Below are 14,697 nucleotides of genomic sequence, written 5' to 3' on the forward strand. Positions count from 1 at the left end.
TGGCAAAGATTGCTCCTTAAGCCAAGCATGCCTTCTAAGTACAGATCTATTGACAGCAGCCCTGCAAGATGCCTCTAGTGAATCAAAACCATATTGCAAAGTATGCTTTCCAACCTGTTCAGCAGAAAGCATTAAATCCTGTAAATCCTCATTTTCAGAACAGTCAGGAATCAACATCATTTTCTGCTTAAGCAATCCAATATGCTGCTGATACTTTAACATATGAAACTGGCAGTTTAAGGCCCTAATGGCCAAAGTTGCAGAAGTGTATATCTTCTTACCCCATCTATCCAGCGCCCTGGAGTCTCTATCAGAAGGGGTAGGATTTTTGGCAGTAGTAGCTTAATGCCCTTGGGTCCCTGTGAAATGGTCTCAGGATCTGCAGTAGGATTTTTAAAAAGGAACTTGTGAAAGTCAGGTACCCTGTAATATCTATCAAGTTTTCTGGGAGCAGGAGGTAAAGAGTCAGGGGCCAAGCTAGATTATGCAAATGCATCATCAACGATGTCTAGTACAGTCGGAATGGCTAAACGCCTGTGCTGGGGCAAGAGTAAGAAATCCCTAAGCCTCTTTTTAGAATCAGAGAAATCCTGACTTTCCCCAAGGAAAATACTCCTCCCTGAGAGTATGCAAGGTTTCACCAAAAGAGAAATCCTCTGGGGGGGTGGGGCAGAGGGACTAGAGTCCTCAGCATTAGAATCCTCATAGGTAGATAACGGTAAATCCTGGTCATTAGAAGAAACAGAAAATTCAGAATCCTGGTCAGAAGTATCATAAACCAACTCAGTCCTAGGTCTCTTAGAGGGGGAAGGCTGGCTTCCCCTGATTAAAGTAACAAGGTCTTCATCCATTCTTATCATTTGTTTTTTAGGCATAGAGGCCTGACCATGCAGTCTGGGCGTCAGCTTTCTAGGCATGGTTCGAGATTTAGGCTTTGAAGAAGAAGACGGCGTTGGTTTAATACGCAAGTCAGTAGGCCTGAATGCACCCTCAAAAGCCGGTGCCTGCACAGTGGCTTCGGACCCATCCAAGCTAGAGACATCTGCACGTTCCACAGTTGAAACATCTCGCGGCATACCGGACTCCGAATGGGTCTCAGTAGAGGCCTGCGAATCAAAAGTAGTGGGTATCAGGGGCTGCAAAAGCGCCTCACTGAGTACCGGCGAACTGGCGACTGGCTTAGGAGAAGCACCGTTGGCAGCTTTGGACCTAGGAAGCCTGGCTTTTATCTTTGCGTTTTTTCGGAATGTCGGTAGTCGGATGGCTGACCAAAGACATATCAGATAATTGAACCGAGCACCAAAATATTTAGAAGCGTAAATATAACAATGACGTACAGTTCGTGGTTTAAATAAGGCACAAAACCAACAGTGAGGTACGTCGTGGTCAGGGCCTAGGCAAGTGATAAAGTACAAATGAAAATCTTTATGCGGTATTTGCTTTCCACAAGTAATGCAATTATTTACTTTTACTGACATCGGTTAAGAGCAAGAAAAAGTTTCCCCAATGGGGTATTTAACTTTTAGTTGAAGACTTCAGTTCTGAAACTCGAAAACAAAAATTTCAGCAGTCAGCTAACCGGCACTTGCGAACTGCTTCTGCTTCGGGCACCACACGGCAAGAAAGACTGATGTAATGGCATCAGTTGCATGTTTTATACCCCTGACGACCTGACTTCATGGAAGAAGAGACAGTAACCGATGCAGGACCCAAGACTTTGTTAATCAGGTCGACTGAGGGCTACTGCAAGCAGATAACCCAAATGTGATGACTGCAACAGTGAAACACGAAGAACATCAATAATAACACAATGTCACTGCAAATACAAACAGAACAAAGATCTGTTAACAATATTAGCAATATCAGCAAAACAATGCGAACAGCAATCTAATAACTCTAAAAGTAAGTGGAAAAACGCCAAATTCTATTTAAACACACAGAATATTAGTGCGCAAAAAGCGCCTACTCTAATCCAAATAGTAAGCCTGGTACACGGGATACCAAGAAGAAAATAATGGCCCAAAGGCCAAGAATTGCACCAAAAGGAGCAAATAGAAGATAACTTTAAATGTGACTACGCTAGTTGAATACTACAAACAGTAACGATTTAACTATATTGAGCCATATAACTAATCTAAGCTAAACAGTGAAGAAAACTTTGAAAAAAGTGAAAATATGCAAAAACATAGCCAGAGCCAAAGAGAAGCACAACCGAACTCGTCGAAGCGGCAAACGAGATCCGGGAATTATACTGGTGCACCATGGGATACCTACCTAGCCACGAGCCAACCAGAAGTCTTCCAGCTTGTAAATAGGCAGAGTCGGAGCTGAGGATCGGCTCTGATCTCATATGTAAAGAATGAAAGTGAGATAGGACTATTTAACATTAAATGCTTACTTATTCGAGTTAACCTTATAAAGTCCATCTGTATTTTTAAGAACCAAAGGCTGGTAATAAGAGTTGCTAGAGGCAACATTAAATGTGTCCTCCAAGGCTGGCAGTAATAGAAAAATGGGAGAAGAATGAGGCATATAGTACAGTTTTGTACCTACCATAAATGTAGATGTTCGAGTGATGCAGCTGGGTTATCCATAATACAAAGGTAAAACATATCAAATGAGTAATCATACGCCAGTAGAAAATGTCTTAGAAATTCAGAGCAAGTCTTACAGTTGTAAATCAGTGGTGTAATAAAATTTTAAGTTATCTAATGAGCTTGAGCTTGCTTATCCTGTACTCCAGGATAAATGTGAAAATTCTCCAATTAGCAAATCTAAACTCAAACTGTGCTTCTTAACAGGTGCAGTAGGAGGATTTAGACGAAAGCCAGTTTCACCACGATGAGTGTCCTTCTGGCCTACGTCTTAATGTACACATTTCCATACCTCTAACTTCTTGCTGTGCTCTGCCTCCAGCAGTACTGTGCCATGGCAATCTGATTGAAGTGCGCAGCGGGGTATTTCTTTGCTCATCCAAATAGCTCAGATCTTCTAGCTTTGTTGAACTTGTCGCTGAAAATGGAAAAACTACAGCTGTAAAACAAGTCAATCTAGCAGTTAACATTTTTTTGCAAACTAGGAAAAGTGAAAACACTTTGTACACTTACAGAAAATAAAGGAGTGCATTTGGCAGATTTAGCATAGGTTGAATTCCATATAATACTGCTCTGACACACGCAACCTCAACAAGTAAATTCAAAAAACAAATGAAGTGTCAGACATCTGCAATTTGGGGAAACTGAATTTGAAGGATGATCTGCTCACTATCTTTTCACATCTCAGCAACCAGATTCATCAAGTACTATCAAGCACAACTTAGGTGGTCTGGGGCAGACAAGGCTCTAATATAATTTAATCCAAATAAATTTAAACATCCTAGACAAATGTACAAAAATATTTCAACATGTGTAAGTAGGAAATTAGGAAATGCACTTATCGAACCACTACTAATTTTAAAAAACAAAACATACTAACTAAAAATCAGATTATAATACTTGAAAGCTTTAGAAGAAAACTGAGTCACACTACATTTTAACTAGTACATACAAACAATATTAAATATACAGGATACAATTAAATTAACTACTTACCAGGTCCACTGAAGACTGAAGAAATCAAATTAAAACAGGATCTCAATTGTTCATGACAATGTCTAACAGGTCATATAGGATACTGAATGCTTTAGAACTTCATAGTACAATCTCAATTAGACAATAAACAGATCTCCTGTGCCAAGGAATTTTATTCATGACCTCTGACAATGCACAGCTTATGTAACTGCACTTGGCACTTAATATGCACCAGATCCTCACAAATGGGCACAATAACTGCAGAGAAGCAAATTTATTCTTTCCTTAAATGATTAAGCCCTAAGATGCACAGGCTTAGACAAGTCAAATACAATTGGCTGTTCCTCAACAGAATTACAGTAACATTAATAATATTTTATCCTTTCAGGGTGGAAAAAATCAGCAGGTATTCAGCCTGACAGTATTCTGCCTTCCATCTCTGTCTTGCTCGAAATGAAAGAAATACACTATGTATAAGGAAAGTACAGTTTTGTACCTACCATAAATGTAGATGTCCGAACTGGATAGCATCTGCAGTCATAACAACTGGGTTGTCCTGTCGTCAGGCAGCCCTTCGGTCGGCCGGATTCCAAAGTCCGGGTCCGGCTTCGGCTGATGTCGCACTTCACCCGACGTCATCTCTGCTGGTCTTCGGGTATAAAGGCATCAGCCGACGCCATTTTCTTCAGTGTTTCTTGCCCCAGATGCCAGGTGCCCTCTTGGAAGGCTAAATTTTGGGTAAAAATGCCAATGTTTCCCAAAGGATAGAAGGCAAACACAAAAAATAAGCATGTATGTACATATATACAAACAAATACACCATAAGAGACTCGGCCACCAGCTAGCTATTAGGAGGGTAAATACCCTAGGAGTACCACAGAGGGAAGGAGGGAGGGTAATCCTGACTGCAGATGCTATCCAGTTCGACATCTACATTTATGGTAGGTACAAAACTGTACTATGTCCTTCATGGATGCATCTGCAGTCATAACAACTGGGTAGAATACCATAGCCAACTAGGGGAGGAGGAAGAATAGATTATGGTGTGGTTAAGATCCCTTGCAGTACAGCAGTGGCAAACCCTGCTCGGGATCTGGAATACAGAGGTAAATTATAATGCTTGGCAAATGTATGCACGGAGGTCCAAGTAGCCGCCTCAATAATGTCCTTGGTTGCCACTCCTCGTAAGAAGGCTGTGGTAGTGGCTGTTGCTCTTGTAGAATGAGGTCGTATGTTCTGTGGAATTGGTTTTCCATGGAAGGAGTAACAGAATCGTATGCAATTTCCTATCCATTTGGAGATTGTCTGTTTGGAAATTGCTTTTCCTTCCCTTCCTGTTGCATAGGCTACAAAAAGCTGGTCAGTTTTTCTGTTACTTTTGTTCTGTCCAGGTAGTAGCGTAGCTGTCTGTGTACATCCAAGGTATGCAGCATTCTTTCCCTCTGTTTTGTGGGTTGGGAAGAAGGTAGGTAGGTGGATTGCCTGGTTTAAGGATACTCTGGATACCACCTTAGGCATAAATGTAGGATTAGTCCTCATGGACACTCTGTCTTGGTGGAAGATTAGGAAGGGTTGTACTGCCATTAGGGCCTGAAGTTCAGAAACCCTCCTTGCTGAGGTTATTGCCAGTAGGAAAGCAGTTTTCCATGAAAGATGCTGTAGGTCTGCTGTTGCTGCTGGTTCAAAGGTGCGAGAGTCAACTTTTCTAGCACAAAGTTCAAATCCCAAGCTGGCAGTGGTGGTTTCCTAGGAGGTTTTACATTCTTGATCCCTCTGAGGAACTGCCTGAGTAGAGGATGCGAGAAGACAGGTGGATCAAAACTGTATTCTGCTGAAATAGCTGATGCAGGTATCTTGATGGAGGAATAGGACAGGCCTGTATGTAGAAGCTCTGCCAAGTACTCCAGAATGTTAGCCATATCTATATTCGACACATCCTTCCCTCTTTCAGCACTCCAAATGACAAACCTTTTCCATTTTCCTGCATAGTTCCTTCTTGTTGAAGGTCTGCGGGCTTCAAGGATAATGTCTTTAACCCTTTGGGAAAGATCTGGAATAGTTGCTGCTATGTGATGTGCCATGCAGTCAGTTGCAACGTTTTTAGGTTTGGATGCATGATGCTGTAGTTGTTCTGAGTTATCATCAAAGGCATCAGGGGTATTGACCACATTCTGTCCCGAGACATGCTCCTCAGCAATGGGTACCAGTGTTGTCTAGGCCAATTTGGAGCTATCAGGATTATCCTTGGACGTTCCTCCTTGATTTTTAGTAATACCTTGTGTATCAAGGGAAGAGGTGGGAATGCATATGCTGTCAGGCCTTTCCAGCTGAAGGAGAGCGAATCCACTTTCGATGCAAGTGGATGGAATGTCCTTGTGCAGAATTTTTTGAGCTGGTGGTTGAGAGGGGAAGCGAATAGATCTATCTGTGGCATTCCCCATTTCTTTGTGATGGTCTTGAAGATGTCCGGGTGTAGCATCCATTCGTGAGCATCCGAGGTGGTTCTGCTTAACATGTCTGCTAGAGTGTTCTCCTTTCCCGGTACAAACATTGCCTGTAGCTGGATGTTGTAGCTGAGTGCCAGGTTCCAAAGGTCCAAAGTCATTCTGCATAGGGGGTATGAATGAGTGCCTCCTTGTTTGTTGATGTACCACATGACTGTGGTGTTGTCTGTCCTTATCATCAAATGGCCTTCTTTGAGAAATGGTCTGAATTTTTGGATTGCCAGTTTTACTGCCAGCATTTCTTTTAGGTTGATGTGCAGGTGAAGCTGGTCCTGGCCCACAATCCTTGCACGCATTTGTCCAGCATGTGAGCCCCCCATCCTAGGTCTGAGGCGTCTGTTGTGATGGTTTGGCTTGCTTGATATTTGTGAAAGGGTAAGCCTGGGTTTGACTGGCATGCTTGAGCCCACCATAGGAACTCCTGTTTTAGGCATGGAATTAGTTGAATTTCTGCTTCTAGGCTGTGCCTGTGTTGGGACCATAAATTCTTTAGGTACCATTGTAGTTTTCTCATATGCAGTCTGGCATGTGGAACCAAGATTATGCATGATGCCATGAAGCCCAAGGCCTGCAGAACTTTTCTTGCTGTTAGCTTGCTGTGGTTTGTTAGTGCCAAGAAGTAAAGAGGGAGATCTTTTTGTTTTTCTGCAGTTAGGAATGCCATTTGTTTTACTGTGTCCAATTCCGCGCCCAAGAATGTCCTTGTTTGGGATGGAATCAGCCTTGACTTTTGCAAATTGACTGTGTATCCCAGTGCTTGTAGCAAGTAAATGACCCTTTGTAAATCTGTTGTCAGCTTGCTTTTGTTGTCCCCTTGTAGCAGGCAGTCGTCCAGGTATGGATAAATTTGGATTCCCTGTAGTCTGCAGTGGGCGATTACTGATGCCAGGCATTTTGTGAATACTCTGGGCGCAGTAGATAAGCCAAAGGGCAATGCTGAGAATTGATAGTGCTCTGATCCTTCAAGAAATCGGAGGTATCTTCTGCAAATTGGTCGAATGGGGACGTGCAGGTATGCCTCCTTGAGATCTAGAGTTACCAGCCAACACTCCTTGCCCAGCATGGGAAGAAGTTGCTGTAGGGTCAGCATTTTGAATTTTGGGACAATGATGTATGTGTTTAAGGTGGACAGATCGAGAATAGGTCTCCAACTTTTTTCCTTTCTTGGAACTAGGAATAGTCTGGAGTAGAATCCTTTGCCTTGTTCTGTTATTGGTACTCTTTCCACAGCTCTCATCTTTGTTAATTGCATTATCTGCTGTAGAGCTTCTGTTTTTTGATTTGGAGGTAGGTTTGGCATTCCTCTTTTGACTGGTAGAGTGTGGAAGTGGAACCGGTAACCTTGGTCTATGGTTTGCAAAATCCACTTGTCTTTTGTGATGTAGTGCCAGTTCTTTGAAAATAAGGTTAATTTTCCGCCTAAGGGTGCTGCTATTTGTTCCCTGGTAGGCGGAATTAGAATCAAGTCACTGAGATTGCCCTGTTGTAGTGGCAGTGGCTGTGCCTGTGGCTCTGTTATTACCTTGCCACTGTCGTCCTCTGTAGGCACTCCCTCTGGATTGATTTCTGCCTCTGGAACGTCTATTCCTGCCCCTTTGGGATCTTGTGGAGTCAGGAAAGGACCAATTTTTGGCAGGCCAGTTCCTGCTAAACCTTGGGGGCTGAACCTGCAAGAAATCTTTAACCGTTTGTACAGATTTTGCCTTTTCTTCCATTTTCTTCATTACCTGCTGGGCAGGTGTACCAAACAAACTGGTCTTATCCATAGGAGCATCTAATAACTTAGCTTTAACATGATCCGTAAAACTTGTTCCTTCAGCCATGCATGTCTTCTTATCACTGTGCCAGTCATGGCTGATCTAAATGAAGCCTCCAGTGCATCATAGCCACATTTTAAGGAATGGTTACTAACCTGTTGTATGTTATTTACCATTTCTAATAGGTTTTTCTTATCTATAGAGTCATCAGAGGATAGCTTTTTAGTTAACTGATCAAGCATGAACTCTTGGTATTGTATCATGTGAAACTGACAGTTTAAAGCTCTAGCTGAGAGAGTAGCAGAGGTGTAAACCTTTTGCCCCATCTGTCTAAAGACCTGGCTTCCCTTTCAGAAGGAATAGGGTTTTTTGCTGTGGTCGAGGCTACTGCCTTAGGGCCCTGGGATATAGTTTCGGGGTCTGCAAGTGGGGCCTTGTAAAGGTGATGGTGAGTGTCTGGCACCCTGTAAAATCTATCTGGTTTGGCAGGTGCTGGAGGTAAAGAATCTGGTGTAGTGCAAACATCATTAAATGCATCGTCCACAACAGAGAGGACAGGAGGTATAGCTAAGGGCCTGTGTTGTGGTAGGTGCAGAAAAGTCCTAAGTCTTTTTCTGGAGTCTGAAAAATCCTGTTCCTGCCATTGGAAATGTTCTCTCATGGCATGTAAGGTTTCCCCAAAGGAGAATTCTTCTGGTGGAGAAGCAGCTGGAATGGATTCTTCAGCATCTGAGTCCTCAAAATTGGAGAAAGGAGCCTCTGGCTGGTCTGTAATATCCGAGTCTTCCGTAGAATCATCAGAGGACACAGGCTCGAGGGGCTCTGCTCTAGGTCTCTTTTCTGGGGGCTGAGAGGCCCTGTCTGGGTGGGATTGAGATCCCCTAATTAAGGATATTAAATCTTCTGCCAGAGTAAGCATTTGTGAACTAGAAGTGGGCCTGGTTGAGGGGGGTTTAACAGGCACTGACTTAGTAGATTTGGCAGCTTTAGCCCTGGCAAAGGCCTTAATAGACATGGCTGCAGGAGGCCTAGCAGCACCACGTGCTGGGGTAGAGACATCCAGAGGGATGGTGTCTGATAAGTCACTAGTAACCACTGTAGTAGGTAAAATTTCTGAGGCCGATTCAAGAAAGGTAACCGGAGCCTCAGTAGTAGTCATTGATTCGGCTGTACTCTGATCAGTTTTCTCGGTTTCGGCCGAAACCGAGACACTCGCGGTTTGCTTAACCATGGTTTCGGCCGAAACCGCGGACCGCGAGTGTCGGTCTTTTTCTTTGCGTTTTTTAACAATTTGGGTAGTCGGAGGATCCGACGGCATAATGTACGCAAAATCAGAACCGAAAAACTGTTCAGCAAACTCCGACCGACGTCTAAGCGTTCGTCGGTTGAAAGAAGCACAGGCCGAACAGGCTGCTACGTCGTGGTCTGGGCCTAAACAAGGCAAACAGTAAGAGTGGAAATCTTTATGAGGTATTTGTTTCTCACAAGTTAAACAGTTATTGACTTTTTCTGACATCGGCTGAGGCAAGAAAGAGTCCCCAACGGGGTACTTAGCTTTTAGAAGTCTTCAAAGGAGTATTCGGTAGTAGTAATCTCTGGATCTGACCGACCGGCACTTGCGAACAGCTTCTGCTTCGGGCGCCACGCGGCAAGAAAGACTGAAGAAAATGGCGTCGGCTGATGCCTTTATACCCGAAGACCAGCAGAGATGACGTCGGGTGAAGTGCGACATCAGCCGAAGCCGGACCCGGACTTTGGAATCCGGCCGACCGAAGGGCTGCCTGACGACAGGACAACCCAGTTGTTATGACTGCAGATGCATCCATGAAGGACATCCAGCTTATATACAGCAAACACCCCACTGACACTTAGTTAGAAGATGATTAATATTGCATGTTTTTTTCCTTTCTGTGGTCTGAATAAGCTTGTTCTTCACTACCCCCAAAGATATCCTCCAACATACAACTGTTTCAAAAAAAATTATGCACTTCTAACTTCATCAGCTGTTGCTAACAGGGTTTGTTAACAAATACTTAGTGCCCCAAAGAATATTTTAAAAATGTCAGCAGTAAAAATTATGAAAAGGAATATTCAATACCCATCTTTTCCCACAAAATATAAATGACAAACCTGAAGGCATCAGACCAAGCTAGGTGAAAAGGACTGAAAGGCTACTATTGAATTGTCTTGCATCAAATGCTCATAGCACGTGAAATTCTGAAGTGTTTGATCTTCAAACTATTACCATCTCATACAAAAACAATAGTACTGCAAAACTGAAAGAACACAAATTAATTTTGTCTACAGGCATTGTATATAGCTCTCTTACTCTCAAAAATGTATGCAGGTAAAGGGGCGGATCCTCTCAACTGCAAACTTAAGGTCTGAATTTCATGGTTCTAATGCAACATGATTTACCTTGCACCCAAGTTTATATTAAACATTCCACAGCAAAATATAGTTTGAAATGGCCAGGCCTCTGCAAGTAATTCAGATTAAGTTAATAACAAGTCTGACTGAATATACTGGTTATTAAGAAAATGCTTTGGAAACCAGATGTACCAATAATGGATTATATCATATAATGCCCCACTAATAGCTTAGCAGCACAGCCTCTACTGCAACAAAGGGTTCAATTATTAAAAACATTCAAATCATTCTGGTTTACAGCATGTTAAATAAAGCTAAATTTACTAAGAAAAAATGGTACATTTACAGACTTCTGCATAGGTGTCGCACACGCCCCAGCATCCAGCATACGCGTGGAGATCATCACTGGAAACTGCCAAAAGAAAAAGCAGGGCTGAAACAGGCAGAGAGAGAGAGAGAGAGAAAAATGAAGATGGTTCTGTTGCTGTTCTAAGACCATCCACATGATCATCACGGATTCAAACAACAGTTGTCATATAATGCTTTGTTGACAAATATTAAGTACTTTACAGCACAATGCTCATATTGTTGACACTTGGGAGTATGTCAGACATTGGGCTGCTGTTAGTACTTTATAATGGTTTAATGTCTCATCCGAAAGATGGCACACACACAAGAATGCAGCGCCCATCCACCCCCATTCTGCCCTGTAGTATTAGCAATCTATCTACCTGGTGTGGGAATAGAACCCACAGCCCTCTGCATGAAAAGCAAGTGTGCTACTGGTTATGCCACTGACACTGACATAGCAACCATCCCTCGCTGTGCTACCTGACAAACAGAACCGCACGTATTCTTGAGCACTTACAGAGTCCCACCTCTGGGTTTACGGATTACATTGTTCAGCACTAGCTGTCACAGACGACAACACTGGTATACCCGAGTAGCTTGCACACAATTTTTTTAGAGCAAACATGATATAATCCTTAGCAACATTAGGAAATATTTTTTCCTTTCTCCATTTGTTCCCAGTCTTGGCTTACAACGCTCTCACCCTAACAAACCACTTTTCTGCACTTTTCATCTGTGAGTTACATCTGGAAAAAATGAGATTTTGTTATGTTTTCTATGCAAATACTGACTACATTAACAACCAGTTCAACCTCAGAACCATCTGATCTTATTACCTAGGCCTGGTTGTGGAACCTTTAAATTATTAGGGTTTAAGCTGGAATTCAATGGGCTACCCAGATAGTCCATGTTTTCTACTGACCAAACAAAAAAATGTGACTATATTACTTTAGCTATCTATTGCTTGTTCCTCCTGCTTATTTGTTTACAGTTATACCACCTACTACTATCACTTTTTTCAAGGAAATACAGCTCAAAACATTTCTGCCTGTACTAACAATGTTTGCCTTTTCGGCTTTTCCCGGTAAGGGGTCGCCACAGCGGAACTCCAGTCCGCTAATGATTGGCAGTAGATTTTTTTATGGTGCCGAGTTGCCAGCCCGACGCCCAACCTTCAGCGAAGGCATGCCCATTCACGCATGTCTTTCGGAGGCCACTCGACCGCGGGGAGGACATGCAGACTCCACACAGAAGGCACTCCCTGCACACTAGTTGAGAATTGAATGGGAGAACCTCTTGCTGTGAGGCAGCAACGCAACTGCTGTACCACGGTGGCTTGTCCTGCTTCCATTGTGGATGCTACATTAAAATAAATGCGACATTTATTGTATGCCTGTACTAACAATAAATGTTGCATTTATTTTAATGTAGCATCCACAATGGAAGCAGGACAGTGGCCCCTTCAGGGTTCTATTAACTTTCATACAGATAAATAATACAGAACTTGGTTTTATGCAGTTTCTAATGCTGTTTTCATGAGATGAGGATCAAACTGCTGGCAAATCCAAAAGCACCTGCCATTAAAATGGAAAAAAGGTTGAATCCCTCACAATAAATTCTCAAAAAAAGGTTACAGTAACATACGTGGCCCCCATATTCTGAAAAGGTAGAAATTAGGACTGAATGCTCACCAGTTTCTCGAAGGAGCATCCTGTGGTAGAGGCAAACAAGTTTAGCCTCAGATACACAAGTGGTGGCTATGCATTTAGAATACTGAGGGCATGAAGACATCAGAACAATTGATTTCCACATACTCTATATTTGAAAAACTGAGAACAGCACTATAAAGTGGAAAAAAAAAAAAAAACTCAACTCCAGAAATGGCACTGTTAGATACTGCAGCATCGAGTCTGGCCTCCAAAAGGTTAAGTCTTTATAAAAAGGAATGACCAACACCATGGGATGACACGTACTACAGCTGACAAAGTGAAGGGACAAATAAAAACATGCCACCACTGGGACTAAGATGATCAAGCTGACGGAAGCAAAAAAACTTACAGGAACAGTTCTGTAAAGGTCACTTCATCTTTTCAGCCCTAGTCCTCCTACTGATCATCAATGCCTCTTCCCTGAAATGTCCACCCATTGCTTTTGTTGTCCTAGTACTGATCAACACTGGGGGTTGGTGAAAGACAGAAATTGTGGTTACCATTCTGCAAGGGGCTAGGAGAGTTTTCAATGCTTCTACCTCCACTGTTTGACAGCAAGTTCTGTACCATACCCTGCTTCTCTAGCGTATGCAACGTTTTGTGTAGAAATGATGATCATCCATTCATTCACAAATTACAGTTGTGTATACTTACCATATATGTAGATGTTCAAGTGTATTCATTGTTGCAGTCCTAACTTGTGGGAATTCCTGCCATGGAAGCCCTTGGCCAACATGACTACCCGAGAAAAATTTCCCTCCAAAGGGGCTGGTAGACACCCTATCCAACATCACTACGCTTGGGTATGAGGGGAGTTGGCCAGCGCCATGACCTCAGTACTTTTCTTGTCCCTACAAGTAGCAGACCCCCCCCCCCACCACCAAAAGGGACCCTGATGTCAAGGGTTTGGAAAACTGAAGCCTAAGAAAAGGAAAGTTAGAAAGAGGGTTAAACCTGATTAAGAAGAAAATTGTCCCAGCCTACCTTGTTGGCTAGGGGAGGAAGGAGGGAGGGAAAGACTACTGCAACAGTGAATGCATTCAAACATCTATAGCTATGGTAAGTATACATAACTGTACTATGTTCTTCCAGTTTCACTTTTGCAGTCCTAACTTGTGGAATGATTCCCAAAGCTGAAAGGAAAGGAGGATGCCCTGCAAGATGGAAGTGGCAAATCCTGCTCTCGACTTTGAGAAGGCTGAAAGGTGGTAATGGTTGGTAAAAGTATGTACTTAAGACCAAGTTGCTGCCTCCAAAATGTCTTTCGCGGGCACCTCTTTAAGAAAAGCAGTTGAGGGAGCAGTAGTCCTAGTGAAATGGGTCCTCACAGCATTGGGGGTTTCTTACCATGATGGCTGTAACAGAAGGCAATACAGTGATAGATCCATTTAGAAATGGTTTACTTGAAAGCTGGTTTCCCCCGAGCGCTAGCGGCAAAGGCCACAAATAGTTTGTCTGATTTTATGATTGTCTTGGTTCCATCTAAGTAGTAACAGAGCTACCTATGTACATCCAAGGAATGTAGTATCCTTTCCTTCTTGTTTTGGGGATTGGGGAAGAAAGTAGGCAAATGTATGGCTTGATCTAAGGACATCGCTGTCACCACCTTCAGCATAAAGGAGGGGTTAGTGCTGAGTGAGACTCTGTCTATGTGGAAGATGGGGAATGGTTCCACAGACATGAGGGCTTGAAGCTCAGAAACACTTCTAGCACAGGTGATAGCTAACAAGAGGGCAGTCTTCCAGGTCAAAATTTTCAACTCAGAGGAACCAGTAAGTTTGAATAGTAGAAGGGTAAGTTTTTCCAGCACAAAATTGAGGTCCCATGGTGGGACATGAGGCTTTCTGGGTGACCTGATGTGAACTACTCCTCTCAGAAACTGTTTCATGAGGGGGGTGAGAAGAGATGGGAGGCTGAGCAGGTATGTAGGCCAAGATAGCTAAAGCATGAATTTTTATAGAGTAAGAGAGATCTTTGTCAAAAAGACTGGCCAAATAGGCCAGAAAGAGAGGAATCTTGGCTAGATAAGGATTTTGTGCTTTTTGCTCACATCAAAGGTAGAATCTTTTCCATCTGGTGGAGTAAGATGTCCTTGTGTTAGGTCTTCTGGCCTATTTTAGAATATCCTGGACCTGCTTGTCAAGATAAGGATTCTTCCATGGAGTTAAAGGTATCCTCCATGCTGACAGTTTCAAGGTCTGCGGGTTGGGGTATACAATCTTCCCTGTGTCCTGTGTCAATAGGTCTATGCTCTGTGGTAGCTGCCATGGTTCTGTGCTGGTTAGGCTGAGAAGCAGGGTGTACCAGTGCTGCCAGGGCCAATCTGATGCTATTAAAATTACTCTTGGCCCCACTTCTCTTTAGCAATGCCCTGAGGAACACTGGTATTGGAGGGAAAGAATAGAGAAAGAGGCCAGTCCAATGGAAAGAGAAGGCA

General features: G+C 43.0%; 1 protein-coding gene across 2 annotated transcripts in view; it reads right to left on the bottom strand.

The window, feature by feature from the left end:
* TANC1 (tetratricopeptide repeat, ankyrin repeat and coiled-coil containing 1) overlaps window positions 1–14,697 on the bottom strand; it is a 3,647,153-nt gene that overhangs the window by 1,321,137 nt on the left and 2,311,319 nt on the right. For both annotated transcript variants that reach the window (XM_044074752.1, XM_044074753.1), the window contains exon 11: window positions 2,887–3,012. In XM_044074752.1, coding sequence (XP_043930687.1) covers window positions 2,887–3,012 — 126 coding nt within the window. The remainder of the gene's footprint in view (window positions 1–2,886; window positions 3,013–14,697) is intronic.

This window comes from Protopterus annectens, chromosome 6.part0 (genome assembly GCF_019279795.1).
Source record: "Protopterus annectens isolate FY-2018-M chromosome 6.part0, PAN1.0, whole genome shotgun sequence".
NCBI lineage: Eukaryota > Metazoa > Chordata > Ceratodontiformes > Protopteridae > Protopterus > Protopterus annectens.